The 26,141-nt window shown below is 44.1% G+C and overlaps 1 protein-coding gene across 1 annotated transcript in view; it reads left to right on the plus strand.

Moving 5' to 3' along the window:
- DDX60 (DExD/H-box helicase 60) overlaps nt 1-26,141 on the plus strand; it is a 95,641-nt gene that overhangs the window by 25,994 nt on the left and 43,506 nt on the right. Inside the window, exons 15-23 of the mRNA XM_090034511.1 lie at nt 4,269-4,421; nt 8,143-8,292; nt 9,875-9,994; nt 11,202-11,297; nt 18,860-18,975; nt 21,362-21,495; nt 21,680-21,789; nt 21,892-21,996; nt 22,084-22,212. Coding sequence (XP_089890637.1) covers nt 4,269-4,421; nt 8,143-8,292; nt 9,875-9,994; nt 11,202-11,297; nt 18,860-18,975; nt 21,362-21,495; nt 21,680-21,789; nt 21,892-21,996; nt 22,084-22,212 — 1,113 coding nt within the window. The remainder of the gene's footprint in view (nt 1-4,268; nt 4,422-8,142; nt 8,293-9,874; nt 9,995-11,201; nt 11,298-18,859; nt 18,976-21,361; nt 21,496-21,679; nt 21,790-21,891; nt 21,997-22,083; nt 22,213-26,141) is intronic.

Below are 26,141 nucleotides of genomic sequence, written 5' to 3' on the forward strand. Positions count from 1 at the left end.
GGGAAGCCCATTAGGCACAATAGGATATGTTTGGGGGGTGTGTACACACGGGTCCCTCACTCATAGTTTCATGGTTGGTAGGGTTGGAAGGGACCTGAGGAGATCATCAAGTCCGACCCCCTGCCATGGGCAAGAAAGGATGCTGGGGTCAAACGACCCCGGCTAGATGATTGTCTAGCCTCTTTTTGAAGACACCCAGGGTAGGGGTGAGCACTACCTCCCTTGGAAGTTGGTTCCAGCTCCTAGACACCCTGACTGTGAAGTAGTGCCTCCTGATGTCCAGCCTGAATCTACTCTCAGTCAGTTTATGGCTGTTATTCCTTGTTACTCCCAGTAGTGCTTGGGGGAGCAGGGACCTGCTGGTCCCCCTTGGAAAGTTTGTAGGCGGTTACCAGATCCCCTCTCAGTCTTTTTTTGTGGAGGCTGAACAGGTTCAGGTCCTATAGCCTCTCCTGTTGCCCCTGATCATGCAAGTGGCCCTCCTCTGGACCTTCTCAATGCTATCCACGTCCCTCCTGAAGTGTGGTGCCCAGAACTGGATGCAGTACTTCAACTGCAGCCTGACCAATGTCGCATAGAGCGGGAGGATCACCTCCTTGGACCTGCTTGTGATGCATAGCAAGGTGCAGTTAGCCCTCCTGACTGCATACCCACATTGGCAGCCCATGTTCATCCTGGAATCAGTAGTGACTTCAAGATCCTTTTCTACCTCTGTGCTGATGCTGTAGGTATTCCCCCCCAGGTGCAATACTTGCACTTATCTGTACTGAAACCCATCCTATTCTCATCCGCCCACCTCTGTAACCTGTCCAGATCTAGTCGTAGCCTGTCCCTCTCTTCTAGCCTGCTCACTTCTCCCCACATCTTAGTGTCATCTGCGAACTTGAACAAGGTGCTTTTCACCCCCTCATCCAAGTCGCTGGTGAAGATATTGAACAGTGCAGGCCCGAGGACTGAGCCCTGGGGGACCTCACTGCCCATGTCCCTCCAGGTCGAAAACGACCCGTATATACCCGTATATACCCTTGTGGGTGAAAGGGCTGAGTAGGGCAAAATTCACTAGTGAGTGCTGTGGGCCAAATGAAAGTGCTTGGTGGGTCGGATGCAGCCTGTGGACCGTATTTTGCCTGACCCTAATGTAAATGATGAGAAAATGGGGAAAAGTGCCAAAGGTGCTAGGGAAGTATGGGCTGGAAGAATGGACTGGGCTGATAGAAAACTGGCTGAAGAATTGGGCTCAGAGGTTAGTAATAAATGGCTTGATGTCTAGTTGGCATCTAGTATCAAGTGGAGTACCCCAGGGGTCGGTTTTGTTCAATATCTTCATCAACAGGAGCTGGAGCTCAATGGTTTAGGTGCCAGGGCTCATGAGAAGAGGCTGAGGGAACTGGGCTTATTTAGTCTGGAAAAGAGAAGGGGATTTAATAGCAGTCTTCAACTACCTAAAGTGGGGTTTGAAAGAGGATGGAGATAGACTGTTCTCAGTGGTGGCAGATGACAGAACAAGGAGCAACAATCTTAAGTTGTGTCAAGGGAAGTTTAGGTTAGATATGAGGAAGCATTTTCTCACTGGGGGGTAGTAAAACACTGGAACAGGTTACGAAGAGAGGTTGGGGACTCCATCCTTGGAGGTTTTTAAGACCCAGCTCGACAAAGCCTTGGTTGGCATGATCTAGTTGGGAATGGTCCTGCTTTGAGCAGGGGGTTGCACTAAATGACTTCCTGAGGTCCCTTCCAACCCTAATTTTCTGTGTTGCAGTTTGAGCATTATCTTTTCTTGGGACAAAATCAGATCAGTTAGAGTTTCATTGAAAGTGTTGCAAATAAAAGCAAGGAAAACTGATAATCTTGAAGACTGGTCCTCAGGAATCTGTATAACTTGAGACTGTGCAATGATTTTTCAAACTGCATATAATCCTGCCTTATATTAGCAAAAAAGCTCCCTTTGACGCATGAAATATCAATTAGCTTGAGCCTGGGAGGCTTCCCTTCTCTCTTTGGATGACGTTCCATTGAATAAGATATGCACTGCAACAATATGGTGTTAAGTCCATACTTTTGCCTACTGTAACCTGATGTAGGCCTCTAGACAGCCTAAAATGCAGTTGGTTTTCCTTTAATCAGGATTCAAATAGGACATATGCACCCACTTCCAAGAATATAAAACTGCTTATTAGTTACTAAGGCTAGGGACAAACATTACACATAAACCAATTTAAGTGATCAGAAACTGGTTTAAACCTGTAAGAGAACAGATGTTCAGTGCACATAAACCAGTTTGAAAATGGCTGAAACCGGTTTGAGATAAACCTAGTTGAATGTAGTATCAGACTTAACTGATCTGGCTTAAACCAGTTTATGCAATATGTGTCCCATACCCCTTGATGGTTTAAGATAAACCAGAGTCCCTCTTCTGCTCCCCTTCTCCCTTCCCCACTCTGTGCTAAGCAGGCATTCCCCCATCCCTCACAGACACCTCAGCATTGGCTAGCAGACCACACACTGGCTACAGTTTGTGCTGAGGGAGAGACTGAGGCAGGCAGGCTTTTTGGATCTATTCAACAGGTAGCTTAATGTCCTTCCTTGGAAAAGCTGTTGAAGAGCTGTTCATTCCCCCACTTTCCCTCACCACTCCCTGCTAAGCAGAAATTCCCCCCTCCCCTCTGCCTCGCGGAGAAGGTATCTGTGTATTAGCTAGCAGACCACATGCTGGGTCCATGCTGAATCAACAGACAGAATCAACAGGTAGCTGGTAATGTCCCTCTGTTTTCTTAATGGGGTGATAAACATTGAGATAGGGGTGACACTATTATCATCCCCCTCACCCCCTGGCTTGCAGGGAAGGCTGCTGTAGTGCCCTCCAGCTTCCAGCCTGAGCCACTGCAGGCATCTTCCTGAATTTCCTCAGTCCAGAGGGAATGTCTGTATGCTTGGAAATCAGTTCAGCTTAACCAAGTTAAACTAACATGCAAAGTTTGAATCAATTTAGGCTCAGGCTTTTTGAATTTCTGTCCCTAGCCTAAGGGGACGTCTGTAAATGTGAAATCAGAAATCTTACTGGTCAGTAGGGGAAAATACACTTACTAATTACTGGGAGAAATCACTCAGAGTAGAAAAATGTTACCTACTTTACAGCAGGTGCGTCAAACTCACCAACTTATTTGGCCCTACAGGCTATTTGAATGGAATGTGGTCAGCCCTGTGGGCTGGATTGGGCCCATGGACCCCTGCCTCCCCACATGCTGGATCCAGCGCACGTGGTGCTCACTTTGGTCATTCTAGAAGTGTGCCACACATGGAACCCCAGAGTAGCTGGGACCCATGTCCAGCATGGGTCTTGGACTGGTTGGAGCTAGTGCCATGCCTGGATCATGCATCCTGGACCAATTGTGGCATGCTCTGCATGCTGCACATGTCCCAGGCTGGCTGGAGCAGGCACCATGTATGGCACATGTCCCTGGCCTTGTGCATAAGGGTGGTTTGGTGCACTTTACATGAGTCAACTCCTGACCCAGGGGCATCACCAGGAGCCAATTTATATGACTCTTTAAGGCTGGATATGGGCCAGATCTTTGACATCCCGCTTTACAGTGACTGTGTTTCATTGAGGCATGTTGTCCATGCAATTCCATGGTCCACCCTGAGTCAGTGCTACTTGAAAAATGTAGAGTTCTTTTCATTGGGAGTTTTTTTGGTAACGGAACTGAGAGGCAGGTGAATCTGCTTCACTCTCAACTGTGGTGGTCATGAAGGCTGTCAGGACACAGGATTGGCATCTGCTAATATTGCTCTTCAGAGGAATCCTTATGTGACTAGGCATCCCAATGGCAATTGATATGGACAATATCTTGGGGAAAAAACCTGCAAAACATAGTTATTGTTGGCTAATAACTATTTTTTACTATTTAGATGAAGCTGCCACACTAAAGTTAACAGACTTATCAATGAAATTTGTAATCAGCTTACCATGAAATACACAGACCTTGCTTATAAATGCATGCACCATATACATTCAGAATTTGAGGTCAGATTGTGCACTCTGCATATAGTATTCCCATGGATATCTGAGTTCAGTCATTGGTCAAGACTGTATTTACTGTATAGGCTTGTGAATACAAGTACTCAAAGTCATCTAAGTTATTTTATGCTCAACAGATTTGTTTGGGAAACTTGCACCATGTTTCATAGTTGAGAAAAGTCTCGTCCTTGTTTGCAGCACATCTGTCTCCAGTTTTGAAACTGACTTGAATTTTAATTTGACCTTTTAGATCACAGAAAGAAATAATGAGAAAATTGCCAAATATGCTACTGAAGTAGGAGCATCTCGTTTTCAACTACAGTATATGGGTTCTTTCTTGTTCAGAGATGAGAGGCGTGATCCAGATCCCAGAGTACACAATTTTATACCAGACTCATGGCAGGTAATGGCACATTGACAGTTTTTATATACTGCTGCTACAAATTATTTGTTAAGATTTTCTTTCAAATTTTACAACGAACGAGATTCAAGAATAACAAAAAGCGTATTTCATTCTCTGTCACTATTGTAGGTCATATCCTTTCATTTATCCCTTTCCATTCTTTATTCTTCCATTCTTTTATGCATTATACCTACTCTAGGTCCGACTCTTGCCTGAGACAGGTTAGCATCAAGGGTCCAAGACAGTAGCCTCTCCTTCTGAAGACACAGTAGCAATGTTCTGTTGAAGGAAGTGAAACTTTGTATGGAAATAGGTGGTCAGACCAGCAGAGAGTTATGTGAGATTTGGCCCTTAAAAGTACTTTGCTCAGGAGATTAACCTGTTATTTCTGTTTGTCAAGTAGGAAGCACAATTATGGCATCCCTCACAGATAATTATAATAATAGTAATAGTAATAATAATATGATGTACTTACACATAATCTGAATATAATTTTAAAGATACTTATTAATTAAGAGGAATATGCTAATAAAGTGCTAGCTATTTTTGTTATATGAGGGTAGAGAGTAATAGTTTAATTACATTCAGTGTAAATACTTCATTTCATTGTAATATCAATAATGTGCATAAGGGCTTTTTAAATGTTGCCATTTCATTGATTTGTCCAAGACACAATCTTATTATCCTTATGTCCATAAAACTTCCACTGGACATAGGAGTTCAGGACAAGATCCTGCCCAATCTCAGGCTTTTCACTGGAAATTACTAGTTTTTATGGAGAAAATCTCTAGCCTGGAGAAGTACCTTCTTGATTGTCTACTATTCCCTATTCCCCCGTGTTTAGGAAAAAATTGACCCAAACTGCTTTATCATAGAATCATAGAAAGTTAGGGTTGGAAGGGACCTTAGGAGGTCATCTAGTTCAACCTCCTGCTCAAAGCATGACCATCCTCAACTAGATCAACCCAGCAAAGGCTTTGTCTAGCCAGGTTTTGAAAACCTCCAAGGTTGGAGCTTCCACCACCTCTCTGGGTAACCTGTTCCACTGTTTTACCACCCTCCTAGTGTGAAAATTTCTCCTAATATCTAACCTAAACTTCCCGTGTTGCAGCTTGAGACCATTGCTCCTTTTTCTGTCATCTGCTACCACTGAGAACAATCTATCTCCATCCTTTTTTGAACCTACCTTCAGGTAACTGAACGTTGCTGTTAAGTCCCCTCTCACTTTCCTCTTTTCTAGACTAAATAAACCCAGTTCCCTTAGTCTTTCCTCATAAGTCATGTATCAGCCCCCCTCATCATTTTTGTTGCCCTCTGCTGGACTCTCTCCAATTTGTCCACATCCTTTCTGTAGTGTGGGACCCAAAACTGAACACAGTACTCTAGATGTGGCCTCACCAATGCTGAATAGAGGGGATAATCACTTCCCTTGACCTACTGGCAACACACCTACCAATGCAGCCCAGTATGCTATTAGTTTGTTTGGCAAGAAGGGCATACTGCTGGCTCAAATTCAGCTCCTTGTCCACTGAACCCCTCAGGTCCTTTCCTGCCGAGCTGCTGCCCAGCCAGTCAGCCTCAGCTTGTACTGGTGCATGGGATTGTTCTGTCCTAAGTTCAGGACTTTGCACTTGTTCTTGTTGAACTCATGAGATTCCTTTTGGCCCAATCCTTCAATTTGTCTACATCACTCTGAATCCTATCCCTACCTTCCAGCGTATCTACTACTCCTACCAGCTTGGTGTCATCTGTAAACTTACTGAGGGTGCACTCTGTGCCATCTTCTAGGTTGTTGATGAAGACAGTGAACCGATCCCTGGGGCACTCCACTTGATACCATCTACTAACTAGAAATCGAGCCCTTGATTGCTACTCTTTGAGCCCGATACTCCAGCCAGTTTTCTGTCCACTTCACAGTCCATTCATCCAGCCCATACTTCCTTAGCTTGCCTGCAAAAATGTTGTGGGATACCATATTCAAAGCCTTGCTAAAAAATCAACGTACACCTCTTCCACTGGTCTTCCCACATCCACCAGCCAGTTGTCTCATTTTAGGCACTGCCAGCCTTTTGGTCACCAGATCACAACTTCAGCCAGAAAAGAGGCCTAGCTGAGAAATGTTCACTTAGCTAATGTAGTTCTCACTCTTACCCTGTAATAATTAGACTGGGGAAACAGGCTGAATCCAAAATAGCTTTCCCATTTGACACATTTACATCTGTAAAAAATGTCACTTGTTTGAATTGGTAGATATGCTGGGGGAGCAGGAAGATGCTAGTGCTACCCCTATTCCTTCTTCTAAACAGCTCCTAGAAATGTGTGCTGGGGGAAAAAGGGAAGAATAATTAAATTCTGGCAACTGGGGGATACGAAAGGGGAGAGGAAAATTAATGCTGGTACCTGAAAGTAGGAGACAGGTCTGGAGCTGAGCAATGCTATTGTAATCATTGTAACACAAGAATAAATTACTACATTACAGAAAATGGAGAATTATTTATTTCTAAGTGATACGCAGGTTAACTGACTTCATACTCATGCAGTTTCAAGGCCAAGACAATTTATAATTAAAAATTAAAGTGTGATATCACAACTACTACACTAGTTAGGAGAGAAGATTGTTATATTAGAACTTTAATAAGCATACTTAACATTACTTGTGTGGCGGGCCAGTAGGGGGTGCTCCTGCACTGAGCCAGCCACCTCACTAGACCCAACCACCTTCCAGGCTCTGACTGCATCCTTGGGGCTGCCTCATGTCTAGCCGACCCCCTTCCTGGAGCACACTTGCTAGCCTTGGGGTAGTGCTGCCACCACCCAGGGTCTGGAGTGATTGTGGCTCTGTGCCGCCTGGGAAACAGAGGCCTAGTAGTCCTTGAGGGTACTCGATCAACTTCAAGAACTTGGAGTGCTTCCCTCAGTCTGAAGCACAAATAGTGGTCTCCCTTAGTCAGCTGAACCAAGGGAACCCCAAGGCATAATCTAGCCCCTCTCCCAATAAGTCTCCCACACTAGGTACAAAGGAGAACTTTATTGGTTACAAGGAGTAGGTTTGGAATAGGGTACAGGGTAGAGCAATATCAGAGAAATTCCATAGAGCAACCAGGGTGGCTGGGTAGCCTTTGATCATGCATCTGAGTTATTGCAAGCTATATATAATCTACTTAGATCTCAGGTAGCTTACTCATGAGTATCATCCAGTGGCAGGTAGAGATTCCCTCTGGAGGCATGCAGTTCAGTGATCATGAGTTTCAAGAGAGAGAGCAAGTTTCAGATGGTCCAGCTCTTCTCTCTCTGAGTTTTCACCATGGTTACTACTCCTCCTCCTGGGCAGTCCTTAACTTATATGGCCCTTATGACCTCATTTACCTGGTCCGATGGAGACCAGCACATGTTGGCTGCCAGCCAACCAATTTGAAAGGCATCACTGGTTGTCGGGCAGACTGCTCAGAACAATAGGGAGCCCAAGCCCCTCAACCCGGTTTGTGGTGCCACTCACATAGGCAGAGGGAACAGGTTTCCCACCTCCCTCAGGAAGGTATCCTATTCAGGTTACAACTCAGGGTTATGAGATGTCTGCCCTTTACAGTGACCATGTTAACCAAATTGTCACATAGCAGAGTTTTTGGGGAGAGACAGAGGTGGCATTCTGTCACAACTTGTATAACCTAAAATCCACACATAAAATATGAGATGTTTTGACCTAAACATTCTTTATGTTTAGCGAGAACTTCTTGATGTTGTGGACAATAATGAGTCTGCAGTGATAGTTGCTCCTACTTCATCTGGGAAAACCTATGCATCATACTATTGCATGGAGAAAGTTCTGAAAGAAAGTAATGAAGGAGTAGTTGTGTATGTTTCTCCAACAAAGGTATGGCTACGTATGATGTTCATTTTACATACTTACTACACTGTTTTCTAATATAATGATCTCTGCTTGATTAGTCACTAAATAGTACATTGCTGTGGTGCACTAACTAATAAGAGCCCCATTGATTTTTACACTAATTTGTCATCTATTAATTAGCAATTTCCAGATACTCATACAGACTAGATCCCGGTGGAATTTGATACTTGGTTGGCTTAAGAGGTATTTTTCATATCACCTCTTAAACTACCTGTTGTTCAAAAATCATAGGATTCTCTTCAGTTTTTTTTCTTGAATCAACAAAACTTAGATGATCAACTATTCTGTTTGGCAGAATTATTTTATATTTTGGGAACTGGTGCATGTAAACATGCAAAACAGAAACCTTTGACTGATTATTTTACTCCAGCATAAACATATTATTCTTACAGAGTAAACATTCTAAATTTTTGTGTATAATCTTGTAGCTTGTCATATTGTGAGTATATGGCATACACTCAGTTTTTTCCTGTGTGCTCTGTCCCTTCCCATCATGCAACTGTCTCTGGATGGGGGTGGGTTAGGATTGGGGGTTTGCAGTGCTCTGCAGTGGCAGAGTCCTGGGGCAGAGCAAAGCAGTAAGCAGGCACTGGGCCCTACTTGGTGGACTTGAAAAAAAATTTTGCAGGCTGCATCTGGCCCACAGGCTGGAGGTTGCTGACTCCTGGTTTAGAAAGATCTTTTAAGGATCCCGTTTGATATACAAAATGTTGTTTGTTTTAATAATTATTCACCAAATGGACAGTACTAAATGTCTAATATGTCAAAGATGAAAGTAGCATATTAGATAAATGGTCAAAGTATCAGAAGTATAGGACCATAGGAAGTGCCATACTAGATCAACTTTTGGCCCATCTACACAAATATCTAGTGTCCAGCAGTGGCACCAGATATTTGAGAAAGATGCCTGAATCTCCATACTAGATAGATGTGGGGAAAAGTGTTTGTATAAAGGTTTAATCTAATAGGCAGCTATTAGCTTATGGGTTTTTATATTTCTTTCAAAACTATATATTAGTATTCATTCTTATAATTCTGGATACTAAAACACAGAAATACAGGAATAGATATATGATGCATATGTAATTATATATGTAAAACATACAGGTAGTTTTTCCTTTATTTACAGTCACATTTTGCTCAGGTTAAGGATCTAAATGACATTTTCATTTGCAAATAAAGCATGTATGTGCATAAATTAGGAATGATTCTACTTCAAATATTTTGCCTGCATTTGAGCTTCTGCTTGATAGAAAATTATGACACATAATATAAAATATGATACATAGTCTTTGGTATTCCAAGAAAAAGGATAAAATTCAGAATTAATATTATACATACCAGTTCACACAACATCAAGTTTCTTCAAAGTAAATGGAATTAAAACATACCGTGCAATTTTGGTGTTATAACATTGGTTGGTAGTTTAAATTAATATTGGTGTCAAAAGACACAAAGCCTCTGCTTATCTCCAAGTACTGTATAAATTTATATGTATGTTTCCTGCTTACTTTATTAATGTCCTGCTTTCACTAATAATGACTAGGCCCTTGTTAACCAAGTAGTGGCAACTATATATAATCGATTCACCAAGACACTGCCTCATGGAATAACAATATGTGGAGTTTTCACAAGGGATTATCGCCATGATGTCATGAACTGTCAGGTATGTTGCTTGAGATGTATTGTTGTGTGTTATGTTAATAGTGAGTTTTGTATTTGGGGCTTCCCATGGTGGCAACTGGTGCCCCTAGGCTCTCACTTCAGCGCTAGAGGTGCTAGCAGTCACTGTGACCAGAGACCGGAGTTCTTATTGGGATGCTGGCTGCATCGGTGGGAAATGCTGCCATGTGGCAAAAGTCTGCAGGCTGGATGATCAGGCTTATTGGGTCAGCTACTTGACACCTCTACCTTATAATCAGAGTGTAGTTCTGATTATAAACGTGGCATGGATATATAAGGTTCAAAAGAATTATAAATAGACTTGCCTACCAGAAATACTGTCACCTGCAAAATTTATGGTGGTCATGAGGGGCACCTGCAAGTTGAAAAGAAATCAATCAACGGCCTTTGTGCATGCAATAGTGCAAGGGCAGTGAATAAAAGGGACTCTCATCTCCTTCCCTCCAACACGTCCTCAGCAATGGAACCTAAATCTAATACTATTTTTAACTTCCTTCAATTCCATTGTCTCCTGTGCAGTGCTGAGCTCAAGGCTGAGATGTTTCAAGAGGGTAAAAAGTCATAAGAGCACTGCGCAAGTGAAATGGCCCACCGCCCACCCCCAGCAGCAGTCAAGTAATATGTAGACTAAGAGTACAAATTGGAGGAAGTTGGTATATATCCTGGCAAGGAACTAAAAGGGACTCGGGTGAGTCCTTTTCTTGCAGTAGCTACCTTAAACTACAAGCCAAGATTCAGCTTATATAAATAAAGAGCCCTTAACCCCAAGCAGTGTGCTTACCATGAAAGAAAAGTTCTAGGGGCTATAAAGTCTAGTAGAGACTTTGCTATTGACTTTACATGGAAGGAGTTCAGACGCAATGATGATGGGGTATAAAACTGTCAGATAAGTAAGGCTAAGCTTCCTAAATATATAGTTGTACTATAGTATTGCCATGACTTAGAGATTTAGAAACTCTGGTACCTATGCAATGAACTAAAACTGATATTTGTCAAGCTCTTAACATCAGGAAGCCACTTCAGGTGTTTGCTCATGGGGAGAGGAGTCTTCCTTGAGCAAAATTTGGTCAGAGCCTTGAGGCATGCAACAGGGCACTGGGGAGAAGATCTGGTGCTCTGGGGTCATCCTAGGGGAGATCGGGTTTTGTTACATAGCTTGAAAGTAAGAGGTCACAACAATTTCTTTTCAGGTACTAGTGACAGTGCCTCAATGTTTGGAAATCTTGTTGTTGTCTCCACATTGCCAGAAATGGGTGAAAAGGATAAGATACGTTATATTTGATGAGGTACGTACCAGAGATGATCCCAGCAGGGCCTTGGGCTAAGTAGCCTGTTCAGGGCTCCCCTCCCCATCCCGTGGCACATTTATGCCAAGGAGTGAAAGCCCTGGCACACGGGACATGGCGGGAGAGGTGGTGGCTGGAACTTTTGGCTGGAACAGGCAAAAGGATGACTGACTCACTGGTGGGGGGGTGGTGCTAAATAGCAGCTGTAGCCTCTCTGCCCAGCTCTGTGGAACCCCCCAAAGTGCAGGGCCTGGGGCAGTTGCCCCAATTCACCCCACTCTCCCCCCCCAAGGATGTCTTTTAACAACAAGCAAGCAAGCAAATGAGTCACAGATTGAACTTTTCAAAATATTCATTGTCACAAGCAGGTGCCAATCTTAAAGGATATAGTTGTCATTTATTGTCCGAGGAAAATGTTTCCATTTTTGTCCTCAACTCCCATAGTCCTTATATCCTGGCAAGAAAACCTAAGTGTCTGCAGTGGCACTCTATCGCAGACACTTATGTGCAGTTGGAGCAAAGTCGGAGCAAAGTTAATAGAAAAGTTGGAGCAAAGTTAATAGAATTTAACTTTCTTTTTGCCTTTTAAGTGATCCCTTAAAAAGTGTATTGTCTTTAGTCTCCAGTGAAGGAAGTGGATTATGAAGAAATTTTAGGCTTTTAATTGCAAACATTTCAGAATATAGAAATTTACCAAAAATTGTAAAAAAAAAAAAAAAAAAAAAGCCATGTCAACTCCCAAAGTTGACTTCTAAAATAAAATTTAGTGTTAGACTCTGTCGGTTTCACTTCCAGGTGTGTTTTAAGTGCCTAAGTGGCACATGTGCCATTTTTATAGTTATATACAGTTTGCAATTCAACTCTTGCCACACAAGTGTACGTCCACCCACTGAGCATGCTGTGCTCTAGATGGGTAGGTATGCAGCAACACATGCTGGAATTTTAAGTGTTGTGGGGTGGGGACATGATTAGTGAGTGTTAAATACTGGAGGAAAAAGATCATCTCATGGGTTAGCCCAGTTACATAGTGGTTAGGGTACTTGCTTATGGTGCAGAAGCCCCAGGTTTCATGCATTGACTCAGATGGGGCTTGAAACTGAACCTCCTACTTTCCAGAAAGTGCTTTAAACACTAGACCACAAGTTAGCCATTCTTCAAAACCCTCTCCATCCTTCTTGAAGCTGACCCTTTAGGAAGCAAAGGGAAGGGATATAAATGGAAGCAAGCAAGCTGTTAAACTTTCTTTATTAAATCTGAAGGCCAATAGTGGCCATAACTACTTGAAATGAACATTATAAGACATTATCACAACATACCTTTTACCATATTTTCTTGCAAACAGCATGCCCCCAAATAAGACACACATGTTGTTTTGGGAAGGCAGATGAAAGAAAAAATGATTTTTCTAGTCATGGCTCAGTCCTGACTACAGAAACAGAGTGAAGTTTGCAGCATCCGTAAGAGCTAGTTTTAGCCATTTTGCATCCCTTGCTGAACTGACAGCAGCTCTTGGCTCAACACTGCACTGCCAATCTAACAGCAGTGTCACTGTGACCCTGGACAGTGAACTCCACTCTTCTCTTTTATGGCTGGCAGTGAGAGAATTAGGACTTTCATCCATGCTTCCACTCCTCCATTCCAGCACAGAAAAAAATCAGCTTAACTGCTTAAAACAGGTACCCCAATTTGGAGAAATGATTTGGTGGAAAAAGGTATGTGTAGCATGCATATTAATACAGTATTAGATGGCAGTGTTAAAATAAATATTACCAACTACACCCACATAGTACTTAGAGTTACAAGCATTTGATCATACTAGGTAGAACTGATTGAGCAATGGAGGTGCTAACTGTCCTCTGCTGGTTAGCACTAGCAGATTAGCTCACATTAGCAAAGAACTGATCTTTCTACCTCTATTTTATCTCCTTAGATTTCTCATTGTTTCATCTTCTTTACAGTTCCAGAAATGTGTCAAATATCCATAAATGCCTACCCTATTATTAACAAAACACAATGCCTTCTGCATCCCTTGTTCCTCTTCAGTCCATTCTTAGATGCACTATATCCAAATGGTTCATATTCCAATCTCTTCGTTTGTCTGCCACCTTTCTTTTTATGTTGACATACCAATAATAGCTCCTTTCTTTTATTTGTTAGCCCTTTCCACCTGGACAATTTTAGCATTTTGACTGTCCTCTCTCTGGCTCCTTGTTTGTATAGTGCTTTAAATTTGAACATGTGGCATATTACACATAGGGTTAGCCTTTGGCCAGGTCCTCCAGCGTCCGAGGGTGGACTGTTTTCTCTCCCGCTTCCTTCCTGCAAAAGGACTCTGTGACTCATGCTGAACTCCCTTGCCCCAAGATGCAGCAGCAGGAGACTAATGACTCCCTTTCTTCAACTAGTTTTCAAGGCTGCTTGTTTAAGAGAGCCAGTATGTAAGCAAACAACTTGACATGTTTTACTTTCACACAGAAGGAATTTGAGAGAGGGGAGGAGATGGGGGAGGAAATCTGTTTGGAAAACTGTGAGCAGGGCAAGGTGGGGAAAGAAGAAAAGAACTTACCCAAAAGCACCTCATAAGGTGTCTTGTGAGAGAGTGAGCTACACAGTTCTTGTTCCCCACTTTTGCACCAGTCTCCCCTGCTTTGTGCAGCTGCTTTACCCAGGGGAAGCCCAGCTGATAAACAGGTAAACTCAGAGCTTACTTTTCATTAGCAGCACAGCAGAAGCTGGGGAAGGGTGAGGGGCAATAACTCTTTCCAATAGCTCTTTAACTCCCTTTGCTGGCAGGTGCTAGCAGAGCAAAATCCTAGGGCACTTCCCCCCACCCCCCAGGTACCTTGCCCTGTGAACGTGAAGCAGGACACATGGACATTTCCACTGAGCAACATTTCCTGTTTCTTGAAGGACACAACATCTTCTAAGGGCCCCTGTGTCTTTTTCTTTGTTTAAACCATGGATTCCTGGAGGTCTGATCCATGCTGAAGGTGAACAATAACAATATATTCATACATACCATCACCTGTTATATAATAATTGTATGTTAACTCCTTAATATACAATGGCAGGGCTGTCTAACTAGTCCACCAGAGGTTAGCATGTGGTCAGTGGGCAACTGCTAGGGTGACCATCATAGAAGACAGTACAGTTGCCCTCTGTCCGCTATCAATAGGAAACCAGATGCCTTTATGTCCTGTATTTTTGTCTTCAAAAGAAAAATAGAGGACATAAAGGCATCAGATTTCATATTGTCAGATTTCATAGGTGGGGTCCTAGGAACAGCCGTGAACTCCCCTAGTGCCCCCTACCATGTCAAGCTGGTGTCAACGCGCCCTCACCATCTTACCTGCCACGTCTTTGATGTTAGTATTGTTTAAGGGAGGATGCCTTTTTGTCTTCTTTGACATGGTGCCCTGATGTATCCAGGTCTGTGCTGTGTCTTAGGTGACTCAGTGCACTAAAGCCTTAGGGGCTACGCGTGGCTCCAACCACCCCTATACCATGCCTCAAGCCTCGCAGATGTACCAGATGTTGTCTGGTCAATTCTCCTCTCGGCGCCCTCATGGGCGCCCCTTGGCTCATCTTGCAATTGCCTGCACCCTCATGGGCGCCCCCTGGCTTTTCCACAATTGCCTGCACCCCCATGGGTTCCCTGGGCTTGTCTCACAATGACCCATGCCCTTGCAGATGCACACTGGGGCTTTGTCCACGACTGTGCCCACTCTGGGGCTTCTCGCCTGTGCCCACTCTGGGGCTTCTCCCCTGTGCCCACTCTCGCTTGGAGCTTTCCTCGCACCCGCCTGCACTGGGGCTTTTCACAATTGGGGCTCAGGTGGCCTTAGCCATGCCTGGCCCCCAAATCCCCTCCTCAGGTCTAAAAGTTCCTGTGGGGCTCAGCCTTGCCTGGCCCCCAATCCTCTGTGCCCCTTCTCAGGGCTGGGGTCAGTGCACCCCTGAATGTTGTACCCTCTCTGGCACCGGGGTCCCCACACTACAGCTGAGCCCCTATGAGGCCTCCTCCAACCCCAATAGCCTCACCCAGTCCTCTGGTCTTATAAAACTATAAACAGAAAACTCAAGCCCCTGGGCTACAATGTAAACTCTAAGCCATCTGACTAGCTTCCTCTACCCGGTATCCTCATACAGAAGCTGCTCAGGCCATCAGGCTTCTCTACTCTGCTTACTCCAGCAGAGCTCCTTCTTCCGTGGCTACTAGTGGAGAACTGCCTCCCTGGCCTCAGCCTGGATTGTATTTATATATGTCAGGCCCTGCCCCCTTCCGGTCAGCTGACCAACTGTGGTTGCCCCAGCAACCAGCACCTGTACCTCTTTATAGGAGCAAGGCACTTCAGTGCCCTGTGACACATATCAATAGAGGACAGAGTAGCAGAAAACTGGATGTTCTCTATGATGGCCACCCTGGCTACTGTCCAGCTGCTGCTTCCCCACTTGCTCAAGCTGAGGTGGTGGCTGGGTTCCTTGGGCTCCCCTTCTCTCCTCCAGCTTCCACTTCCTGTCTATGTTCTTGGGGATAGGGCAGTGCAGTAGGAGGGGGCTGGGCTACCCATGCTATATTCTTGGCAGGGGCTTCAGGGTGCCTGTGCTGCACAGTGTAGACTCTGGTGGTTTTGTGCTGTGAGTGCTACATGTATGGCAAGAAAAGGAGCTGGGTTGTTTGCACTAGGTGGACTAGGTTGCACTAGGTTTGCACTAGGTGGAGTAGGGTTGTTTGCACTAGGGTGTGGGGTTGTCTGTGCACATGGTGGAGTGAGGGAGCCAGGCTACCTGCATTGTGAGCATGTTGATACATGCATTTAGATATAGTATGCCTAAACTTAATGTGCCTTTGCTTAAGGCACATTAAGGTGATTTAGGCATGTGTCTACACATTTATGTGCTAAAGTGCATTAAATTGAGGTGCAAATAGCTAAGTTGCATTAGTGCACATGCAGACATCCTAATGTTCATTAATGCGGCATGTATCCATTGATGCACACTGTGTTAATGTGCACTAGTGCATCTGCATGTGTGCTAATGCGACTTAGCTATTCGCACCTAAATTTGATAGCTGCTCTATGCAGGTATCAAATTTAGGCTTATGTAGCCTTGAATCACCATTTTAAAGGCACATTATGGGTGTACACATGTAGGCACGTGCCCTTAATGCGCCTTAAAAACGGCAATTTTAGCTAAGCCTGCTTAAAAGAGCCATATATAGATATGCCCTGTTTGTGGCAGATGGGACTGAGCTGCCCACATGATTGGGAGATGGGGCTGGGGAAGACAGCCTATATGGTGAGCAGTACATGACACCTACGGCCCCTGGGTCTGTGGCCCACACAGCTTGTGGCTCCCAGCAGCCCAGACGTTGGACAGCCCTGTAGTACAGCATGATTCCTACACAAGCCAGTGGATAGTCTTACACAAGTCACAAGACTCTGTAAAATGGATGCTCCCCTGCAGGCTCTGGGATCTATCTTATGATCCTCTTCTTAGTGGGGCAGAAACTTCCCCAATACTTATTACAGGCAGTCCTCGACTTATAACATTTTGAGTTACAAAGTTTCATACTTACAACTTTTAGAAATTGACACCCTGTTTCAACTTTACGACGTTAGTTTCGACTTTACAACACTTGACCCAATGTGACACCATGCCAGCAAACAAGTTTGCTGTGTTGCTCATCTCCCTGGAGAACATCTGTCCAAAATTCCTTGGACACTATCTTTAAGAAAGCAGACAAGACTCCAGGAAAACCTGCAGCCAAGACTCCTGAGAAGACTCCAGCTAAGAACCCTTCAAAAAGTCCAACCAAGAGCCTTTCAAAAAGTCCAGCAAAGTCACCTCAAATAAGTCCTTCCAAATCAATATGATTGCTATTTACAATATAAATACATTAATGTACCTATATTACTCATCTATAATTGATCAAGTACAAAATGCTGGGGTATTTTTGGTGAAAATAGGGTATTGGGCCTTGGTTCAGGAACCAATCCCCCATTTATAACATTGCTTCTTGTAAGAAAATTGGTTCCGAGTTACAACCTTTCGACTTAAGGTGCGGTTTTCAGGAACCAGTTGTTTTGTAAGTCTGAGGACTACCCATATCCAATGAATAGTAAATCAAGGGTTTAGATAATGCCTAACCTCTAGCTTAGGGGTAAGGGCATTTTGTTGGGAACCTGGAGCTTCACATTCAAGTCCTCTCTGTGAGGTTAGAACCAAGTTCTCCTGCTCCCTGGCCAAGTGCCATAACCTCTGGGCTATTGCCTTCTAAAATGCAGGCGGGCGAGATATAATTTGAAACTGTAAAGTGCCAATAACTGGATTTGGGATTCATTTGGATCCATGTAATATGCTATGTTGTCACATAAAATGAAATAGGACTCTGTTATCTTTCTTCTTCAGCTAAGCTGCTAGTGTTGTCAACAGGAACCTGCGTATAAATGTAGTATTGAGCCTTTATAGGTTGATCCAATATTTACTGAAATCAATGGGGACTTGATGGCATATGTAACCATGTCTCAATTATTGGCAGGCATTTTGTGAAATGAGCTATGTTTGCAAAATTTGTATGTAGTATAACCCCCTTATAAGAAACCCCCATGGTACCGAGATAAAAATTAATTAAAAGCACCCATTTTTCTGTATTAGGGTTAGTCGGTTTGCTTCATCCTTATAATGAAAAAATGTGTTGCTGTTGCTGGGGCTGTTTTAATATGGGGGCTGTTATAATAACAGGGGATATTATAATACAAGACAGAGTAATTCTGCTTTTGGCGACAGATACTGCAAATGATGTGTCACAAAATGTTTTTTTTTTGCCAGCAAGATTTTCCTCATCTCAGGCATTATGAGATAAGCCTGAGCATTCCTTGCCCAACTACGCCTGCAAGTACACCCCAAATCCAGAAGTTCCCTGCTGAAGGGTACTTTCCAGTGCTTAGTTTCAAGTATGCCTGATAGTGGTCAGTGAGGGGGCCTTGATATAGTACAGGTGTGGATGAATGGGGTGTGGATAGTGTGTGTTCTGGCCTGTCCTGGCCAGGACACAACACTGTCAAAGTGTAGATAAATCCTTTAAAATTCCGTATTGATTCTGTTGTCAGGTTTCTCCATAGCAGATTCCATGGGAACAAATCAGTCACAGAAAAGCTGTCTGTATTAAATAAGTTGGTGGGAATCATGCTGGATTAACACATAGTCCAAGTAGGCACATGCCTAGGACCCTGAGTTGTGGGGGTCCCAGTCCTTCCCTCCATGGCAGCAGCGCAAATGGCCCAGTCACTCTCTCTTCCTTTCCCTCCCCTCTGCCAGCCTGCCGCAGTGGTGGCTGCTTCCTAGCAGCAGCTCTGAGTCCTGCTCCCTGCTGGCGGCAGCGCCGAGGTGGGAGTGGGGGTCTTGACTGGCCCAGGGACCATGAGTTTGCCTAGGGTCCATTAAAGGGTTAGTCTGGCCGAGTTTACAGATGAAGGGTATACTACATGTAAGAACATTTAAACTATTTCCTCATTAATATGTGTTTCCATATTTTTGGCTGTGTATCTTTTCCAATATAGGTACATTGTCTAGGTGGAGAAATTGGAGCTGAAGTTTGGGAGCACCTTTTGGTTATGATTCAGTGTCCATTTCTGGCTCTGTCTGCAACTATCAGTAATCCAGACTATCTTACTGAGTAAGCCTGAAGTTTTCTTATTTTTAAGAGCATGTGAATTATTTAAATATAGTATGAGAAAATTACTTTGGAGGGTAAAATGTGAAACAGGTGAAAACGTTCCTTTTTACGTAAAAATATCTTTTTCTTGCCAAGAGCAACCTTTGACTTTCCTCACTTCCTTAGTTGTCCCTAATCCGATTTTGATTCCTACTGCGATGGGGAAAAGCAGAGAGCAAGTGAGCATCTGGGAAGAGGCAGCAAGGAAGTGGTTGGTTTATCAACTCCCTAGCATCTGTCTTCTTAGCTTTGAATTAGAATCATGGAAAATTAGGGTTGGAGGTCCTCTAATCCAATCCCCTACTCAAATCATGACCACTCACAACTAGATCATTCCAGCCAAGGCCTTGTCTAGCTGGGTCTTAAAAACCTCCAAGGATGGCGATTCCACAACTTTTCTGGGTAGTCTGTTTCAGCTAGACAACGCTTTACTACCCTCCTAGTGAGGACATTTTTCCTAATATCTAACCCAAACTTCCCTTCCAGCTACTTGAAACCATTGCTCCTTGTTCTCTCATCTGCCACCACTGAGGACAGTCTAATTCCATCCTCTTTGTAACCACCCTTCAGGTAGCTGAAGGCTGCTATGAAATCCCCCCTCAGTTTTCTCTTCTCCAGACTAAATAAGCCCAAATCCCTCAGCCTCTCCTCACAACTTGTGTGGCCCAGCCTCCTAACCATTTTTATTTCCCTCCCCTGGACTCCACAATTTGTCCACATATTTTCTGTAGTGGGGGAGAGGTGCAAAACTGGACACAGTACTCCAGATGTGGCTTAACCAGTACTGAATAGAGGGGAAGAATCACTTCCCTTGATCTGATGACAGTGCTTCTACTAATGAAGCCTAATCTGCTGTTAGCTTTCTTTGCAATATGGGCATGCTGTTGGCTCATGTTCAGCTTATTGTCCATTGTAACTCCCAGGGCTTTTTCTGCAAAACTGCTGCATAGCCAGTTGGTCCCCAGCCTGTAACGGGGAATGGGATTGTTCCATCCTAAGTGCAGGACTTTGCACTTCTCCTTATTGCATCTCTTCTTTTGGTCCAATCTTCCAATTTGTCAAGGTCTCTCTGAGTCTTATCCCTATCCTCCGGTGTATCTATCTACTACTCCCCTCAGCCTGGTGTCATCTGCAACTGTTGAGGGTGTACTCCATCCCATCTTCCAGATTGTTGAACAAAACTGGCCCCAGGACTGACCATTTGATACCAGCTGCCATTGAGCCATTGATTACTATCTTTTGAGCCTGATGATGCATCCAATTTTCTATCTACCCTACAATTCATTCATCTAATCTAGACTTCCTTAGCTTGTTTGCAAGAATGTTGTGGGAGACTGTATCAAAAACCTTGCTAATGTCATGGTATATTATGTCCATTGGTCTCCCTGCATCCACAAAGCCAGCCTCCTAATTGCGTTATAGACGGCAATCAGGTTGGTCAGGCATGACTTGCCCTTGGTGAATCCATGCTGACTGTTTCTAGTCACCTTCTCCTCCTCCAAGTGCTTAGGAATGGATTCCTTGAGGACCTGCTCCATGAATTTTCCAGGACTGAGGTAAGACTGGGTGGTCTCTAGTGCCCTGGATTCTCTTTCTTCTCTTTGTAAAATATAGGCACTATATTTGCTCTTTTCCAATTGTCTGGGGCCTCTCCTAATTGCCATGAGTTTTCAAAGATAATGGCCAGAGGCTCAGCAATCGCATCAGCCAATGACCTCGGCACCTTTGGGTGTATTACTCCTGGCCCCATGTACTTGTACACATCCAGCTTTTCTAAATAGTTCCTAACTTGTTCTTTCACTAAGGGCTGCTCACCTCCCACCCAGGTGCAGTAGTATAGGAGCTGACCTTACCTGTGAAGACAGAGCCTTTTCCACATTACCTTTCACTAGGTTGCCTTCCTCATTCAGTTAATTGTGGTCTGGTAAAGTGCCAAAAGTTGACTTGTACACCTGCTCACAAAACACACATACACCTGCCCCAGCCCACAACTTATTTATAGTGGCAGTCATCATTTTTTGGTGTTCTTTTCTTTTCCAAATCTAGTCATAGCTACATTCAGTTTGGTTGAAATAAGAATGCTTTGAATTGCTAAACTTTGCATTATTTCTAGAACCAAACTCAAATCGTAGCTTTTCTTGTAAGGTTCAAGAAAGTTTGTTTAAGGGAGTTATTTGGTTAAAGTCTGTTTATTTGTACAAACTCACTGAATTTAGCTGAGGTTCAAACTTTAATAACATAGATGCAGATGCACATAATTTGTCTTTTTCCTGGTACAAATGCACACAAGTATTTTCTTTAAGGTATTTTACAGCTCCAGTGCCTTTACTGTGTTCTAATACTGTAGGTGGCTTCAATCAGTAAAAAGATACTGGCAGGAAGCTGAGGGTAGAATGAAAGAAGAAATGTCTACATCTGCCATGAAACATGCAAGGACGCCAAAGCTACAAAACCCCAAAAAATCACATAGAGTTAGATTAGGTTTGTATCAGAACATTTTTAAATATACAAATCAGCATTTGGCTCCAGCCATACAAAGACTTTATTTTAAGTACTGTGAATAGTCTCATTGGAGTAAAAAGTCTTTGCAGGACTGGGACCTTAATCATTAAAAGAAACAATCATGGGTTTAATTTGTAAATAATGTTTGTTCTCCTAATAACAGTGCTGCATGGAGAAAGATACAATGATCTAGAAAAGTATGTGTGTTCTGTTAAGGATGATGATTTTGTCATTGAGCACTATCACCCATGTGCTGCCCTAACAGTGGATCATGTAAGTGTAATATCAAGACCAAAATGGTTATATCAGTTATATTAGCCAGAGTAAACACAAATAAATTATTCTGCTGAATCTTTTTTCTTCATATACCTGTAGATTGAGAAATATGGTATTCCTTCAGATCTTGCCTTATCTCCCAGGGAGAGCCTTCAGCTATATGACACAATGGTAAAAGTCTGGCGGAAGTGGCCAAGAGCACAGGTGTGTGTAAAAATTAGCTGGGGACTGCTGGTTTTTTTAAAAATTGGTAGAGCAGTTTGCCACAATTTTATTTCTGGTGTTTTTTAGGACTTGGATCCTGAGGAGTTTCTCTCTTTCAAGAATAAAATAGTAATAAAAAAGGCAGATGCAAGGAACTATGAACATGAACTGAAGAAGGAACTAACTAACTGGATTGCACGTGGTCAAAAGGATAAGGTAATGAAAAATCTTAAAACTTATCCCCTTGTGGGGTGTAAATACAATATTAATGCAGTAAAATTGCTATGCCATTAATTAAAAAATGTCAGTATTTTTCATTTCTTTTATTATAATTAGAAAACATTTTCTAGTAGCCTTGTGTGATTGTTTTTTATGGCTGCTCAAAACAAAACAAAAAAACCACGCTATACTTTAAATTTGGTGCACTCTCATGCCAAGCCCAGCACATGCCCAGAAGAGGCAGCACGTTGAATCAGCTTTAGATAAGAGTCAAAAAGCCCCACTGAAGTGTCTGACCTATACAGCCGCTGCAGAGCCAGGTCAAAGTAACATGCTGCTTCTTCCAGTAAACTGTTTTTTTTTCCCCATGTCTGCAAGCATCATATATATTTTGTTAAACTGGAATGCCAGCTGTGGCACAGTTATTGTTGAGAATCCCTTTCTGTATATAGACCCATTTTTAAGTGTTCTATATACCACATGCTTACTTAGATTTTTCTGAAATTTTTGTTTAATGCAGGCAAAGGTAGGTTTGAAATTTGACTTCATTTGAAAAAGAGGGGCATTTGATCCTTGTTAATTTAATGAGCCTAAAAAAATTTAACCCAGCTTATTTTGGTGCATCGCGTTTGTGTTTGCCTGCCATAGGCTTTCAAATGAATTAAGTCCCGTGTGTAATTCCCCGCAAATTGCAGCGGGGGAGCCAAATACCAATTTACCCCCCTTAATGTCTTTCCTAATGAGTTACAGCAGGAGGCACCTGTTCACCAATAAACCTGCCTGCCTCCATAGTCCCTGCCCCCTACCTCCAGCCGGGCATCTCACGTTAAATCCCGCCCCCCCCCAAACCCCACTCCAGAAAAAACAGCCTTTTTTAAGCTTGACAGATTTTACTAGTTTGTATTTGCCTACACCTAGGTATCAGAACATGGCTCTGAGTGTGTCCAAACTAGTCTCAGTTCCAGGATACTTGTCTAAACTAGTCTCAGTTCCAGGATTTTTTGAATAGCATTTACCACCCTCTATGGGAGCAAAATTGAAAATAGGCATGAGCATAACTTGTGAACCAAATGGGTAACATTTGTATGTACAGAAGAACCAAAAGGCTTTCTATGCTTCCAATTTTCCTGTGAGTGGATACTGCAGTGCATAGGCGCTAACTCTTATTTTTGCCGGGGGGGGTGGTTAAGATGATGGACATGTACCCTCCACTCCCAGTGTAGAGGGAAGCAGGGTGTGGGCACAGGTGATGGACGGGGAGGTAGGAGGGCTCATGGCTCCCGAGATTCCTGGGCCCACAGTGGCAGGTGGGGCTGCAGGGGCCCCCCTCTGCAGACCAGCAGGCAGGAGTGCTGCACTGCCATGGCTGCCAAGGTGAGGTGCCCCTGCCCACCTGGCAGCAGTGAGAGGGACAACTCTGCACTGCTGCTGCTGCTATCACTGCTGCACCTCACCTTGGTGGCCATGGCAGCATGGTGTTCCTTCACACATCAAGTCCTACCTGCTGGACCGCAGAGGCGGCTCCTGCCTGGAGCTAGTCCAGCCCTGCACCACATGTGAGTGTAGGAATCTTGAGGGCCACTTGACCTCTTTGCTGTGTTGCCTTGGGCCCTTGCCCCTCTCTGCCACATCGCACATCCTCCCCCCATAAACTTACTTGGAGGGAGCTATGGGAGGTACCCCCTGATTCCAATCGCCTTCCTCGCTTCCCTCAGCCCTGAATGCTGCCAACCTGCAAGGGGAACCTCACCATTTCCTGTGTTTTTCTCCATTAAAGGAGACAATCCCTGTTTTTTCTCCATGAATGGAACACCCAGATCCCTGGCCTCAATCATCGTTCCTAAGAAATATTACATACTTTTCCTCAGGTTTGGACTCTGACATCCCTCTTCCCAAGGGGAGCCTGGGCCTTTGGCCCCCATATACTCAACGCCTATGCCAAAATGTAACATATTATAGCTGTTGACCCTGGCTTAATTGAGCCAGCATCAGCTTAAACACATCCTTAAATCTATGGACCACACTCAGGGAGAGAAAGGCATTGAACCTGCTTCCTGGGCAAGTGTTCTATCCAGAAGCGTAACTGTACATTATTGGCACCCTGGGTGTTGTGGAGGTGTTAGAAGGCAGTGGTGGCAGGAGCTAGCGGGTGCTTCTTTCCTCCATACAGGGCCAGTGGTGGCAATACAGTGGCATAGGTTGCTGCACTAGTGTGAGCTATCCTTAGGGGCTTCCCCCCTGAATCTGTGCCTGAGGCTAGTGCTCTTGTCACTTTCTCAAGTTATGCTACTTTTTCTAACCACTAGAATTTTGTATAAAAAGGTGAGTACCACTTTTTCTTCCAGCTTTGGTCCAAGAAGAAATTGGAAACAAGTCCTTTTTCTGAGGGTCTTGATTCTGCATATGTGATTTAGGTCTGTTCTGAGTTGCCCCCTGAACTGGGTCCTTTAGCAGACTCAAGCAGAGGAGTGCTGGGTTCCTGGATCCTGACTGAACTTAGGCTGGGACAGTTTGGGACATGTACAGAAGCAGAACTGAAGGCATCTGGAGAACTTACAGGTCATATAGGGGTGCACTAATAAATTTAGGCATCTCCAGGCTTAAGCAATCACTGGGTGCATCTACACGTGCCATTAAGGCGACATCATAAACTCTGGTGCAGTTTGCACTGGAGTTTATCATGGCACCTTAATAGCACATGTAGATGTTCAAACTGCTGTGATTCAAGGGACATGTGCAGATGCTGACCTGGCACTTCAGCAGTTTGAACCAGTGTGGAGCAGCCCCAGGGTGGCAGGGGACCATGGGGGGGTCAGCCAGAGGCTGGTTGGAGGGCCTGACCCAGCTTGTGGAGCCCTATGGCTAGGAAGCAGGCAGGAGTCTGGCCTCCTACCACCTGGGCTGACTGGGCACAATATATGCCCAGGTCAGCATTTACTCTTGCATTTAGGCACAATTATTTTTGTTGCTGTAAGATAGTACTGTCCCTGACAGTACTACCCTATGGTGGTGCAAATTAGTTTACTGCTGTTTAATAGTGTTTTATGTGTAAACTGTGATGCTTTACACCACAGCAAATTAGCCTAGTGTGCAGGTAAGTGCATGTGTAGATGAACCCACAGAGTGGTTTTTCTGCATTTAGGGACCTAATGTCTGCCTGTCCCATGTTAGATCGGGATGGGATCCATTCCCTATTTGGATCCACCCCAAAGCTGTTATTATGCAAATTTTGATATTTCTTCAGGTGTTCTTAGATTTTGTATTTTCACTCTGTCGCAGGGCACTAAAGTGCCTGCTCCTTTAAGACGAGAAACTGCCTAGGGAGAGAGCCCGAGGAGCCAGGCAGAAACCCCAGAGGTGTAGGTTACTATGGCAGCTGACTGACAGGGGAATTAGCCTGCACCTGCACTCAGTCAGATGACTGATAAGGAGACAGGGCCCTGGGCACATATACACCTCAGGGCTGAGGCTAGCAGGAGTTAGTTCTCTGGCAGCAGCCAGCGGAAGGAGTCTGCAGAAAAGAATCACCCAGACATGCTGTGGCTGCCTATAGAACTAATGGGGCTCCCGGAGCTCACTAGGAACCCTGGGCTACAAGGCACTTAATGCTTGGGGGAAAGTTTGTATCTTTTAGAGGGATAGAGCGTACCCTAGACTGGTTGTATTATGTTATAGCTCAGGGGCTCATTTTGGTTGCTGTTTATAAACTGGTGGACTGGATCGAGGCTACTGAGGAGGAAGAGGAGGCGGCCTTGTTGGGGCCACACTACAGTGTGGAGACCCCAGTGCCAGCAGGGGGGTGCTGTGACAAAGGTGCTGTGGAGAGCCCAGCAATGACAGGGGGCCAAAATAGACTAAGGCCTCGGGGGAACAACATTTAAATACCATCTGCAAGGCTTGGGGCATGGTAAAGGGGTGGTTTTGGA

Source organism: Crocodylus siamensis, chromosome 2 (genome assembly GCF_052110815.1).
Source record: "Crocodylus siamensis isolate JL-2025a chromosome 2, ASM5211081v1, whole genome shotgun sequence".
NCBI lineage: Eukaryota > Metazoa > Chordata > Crocodylia > Crocodylidae > Crocodylus > Crocodylus siamensis.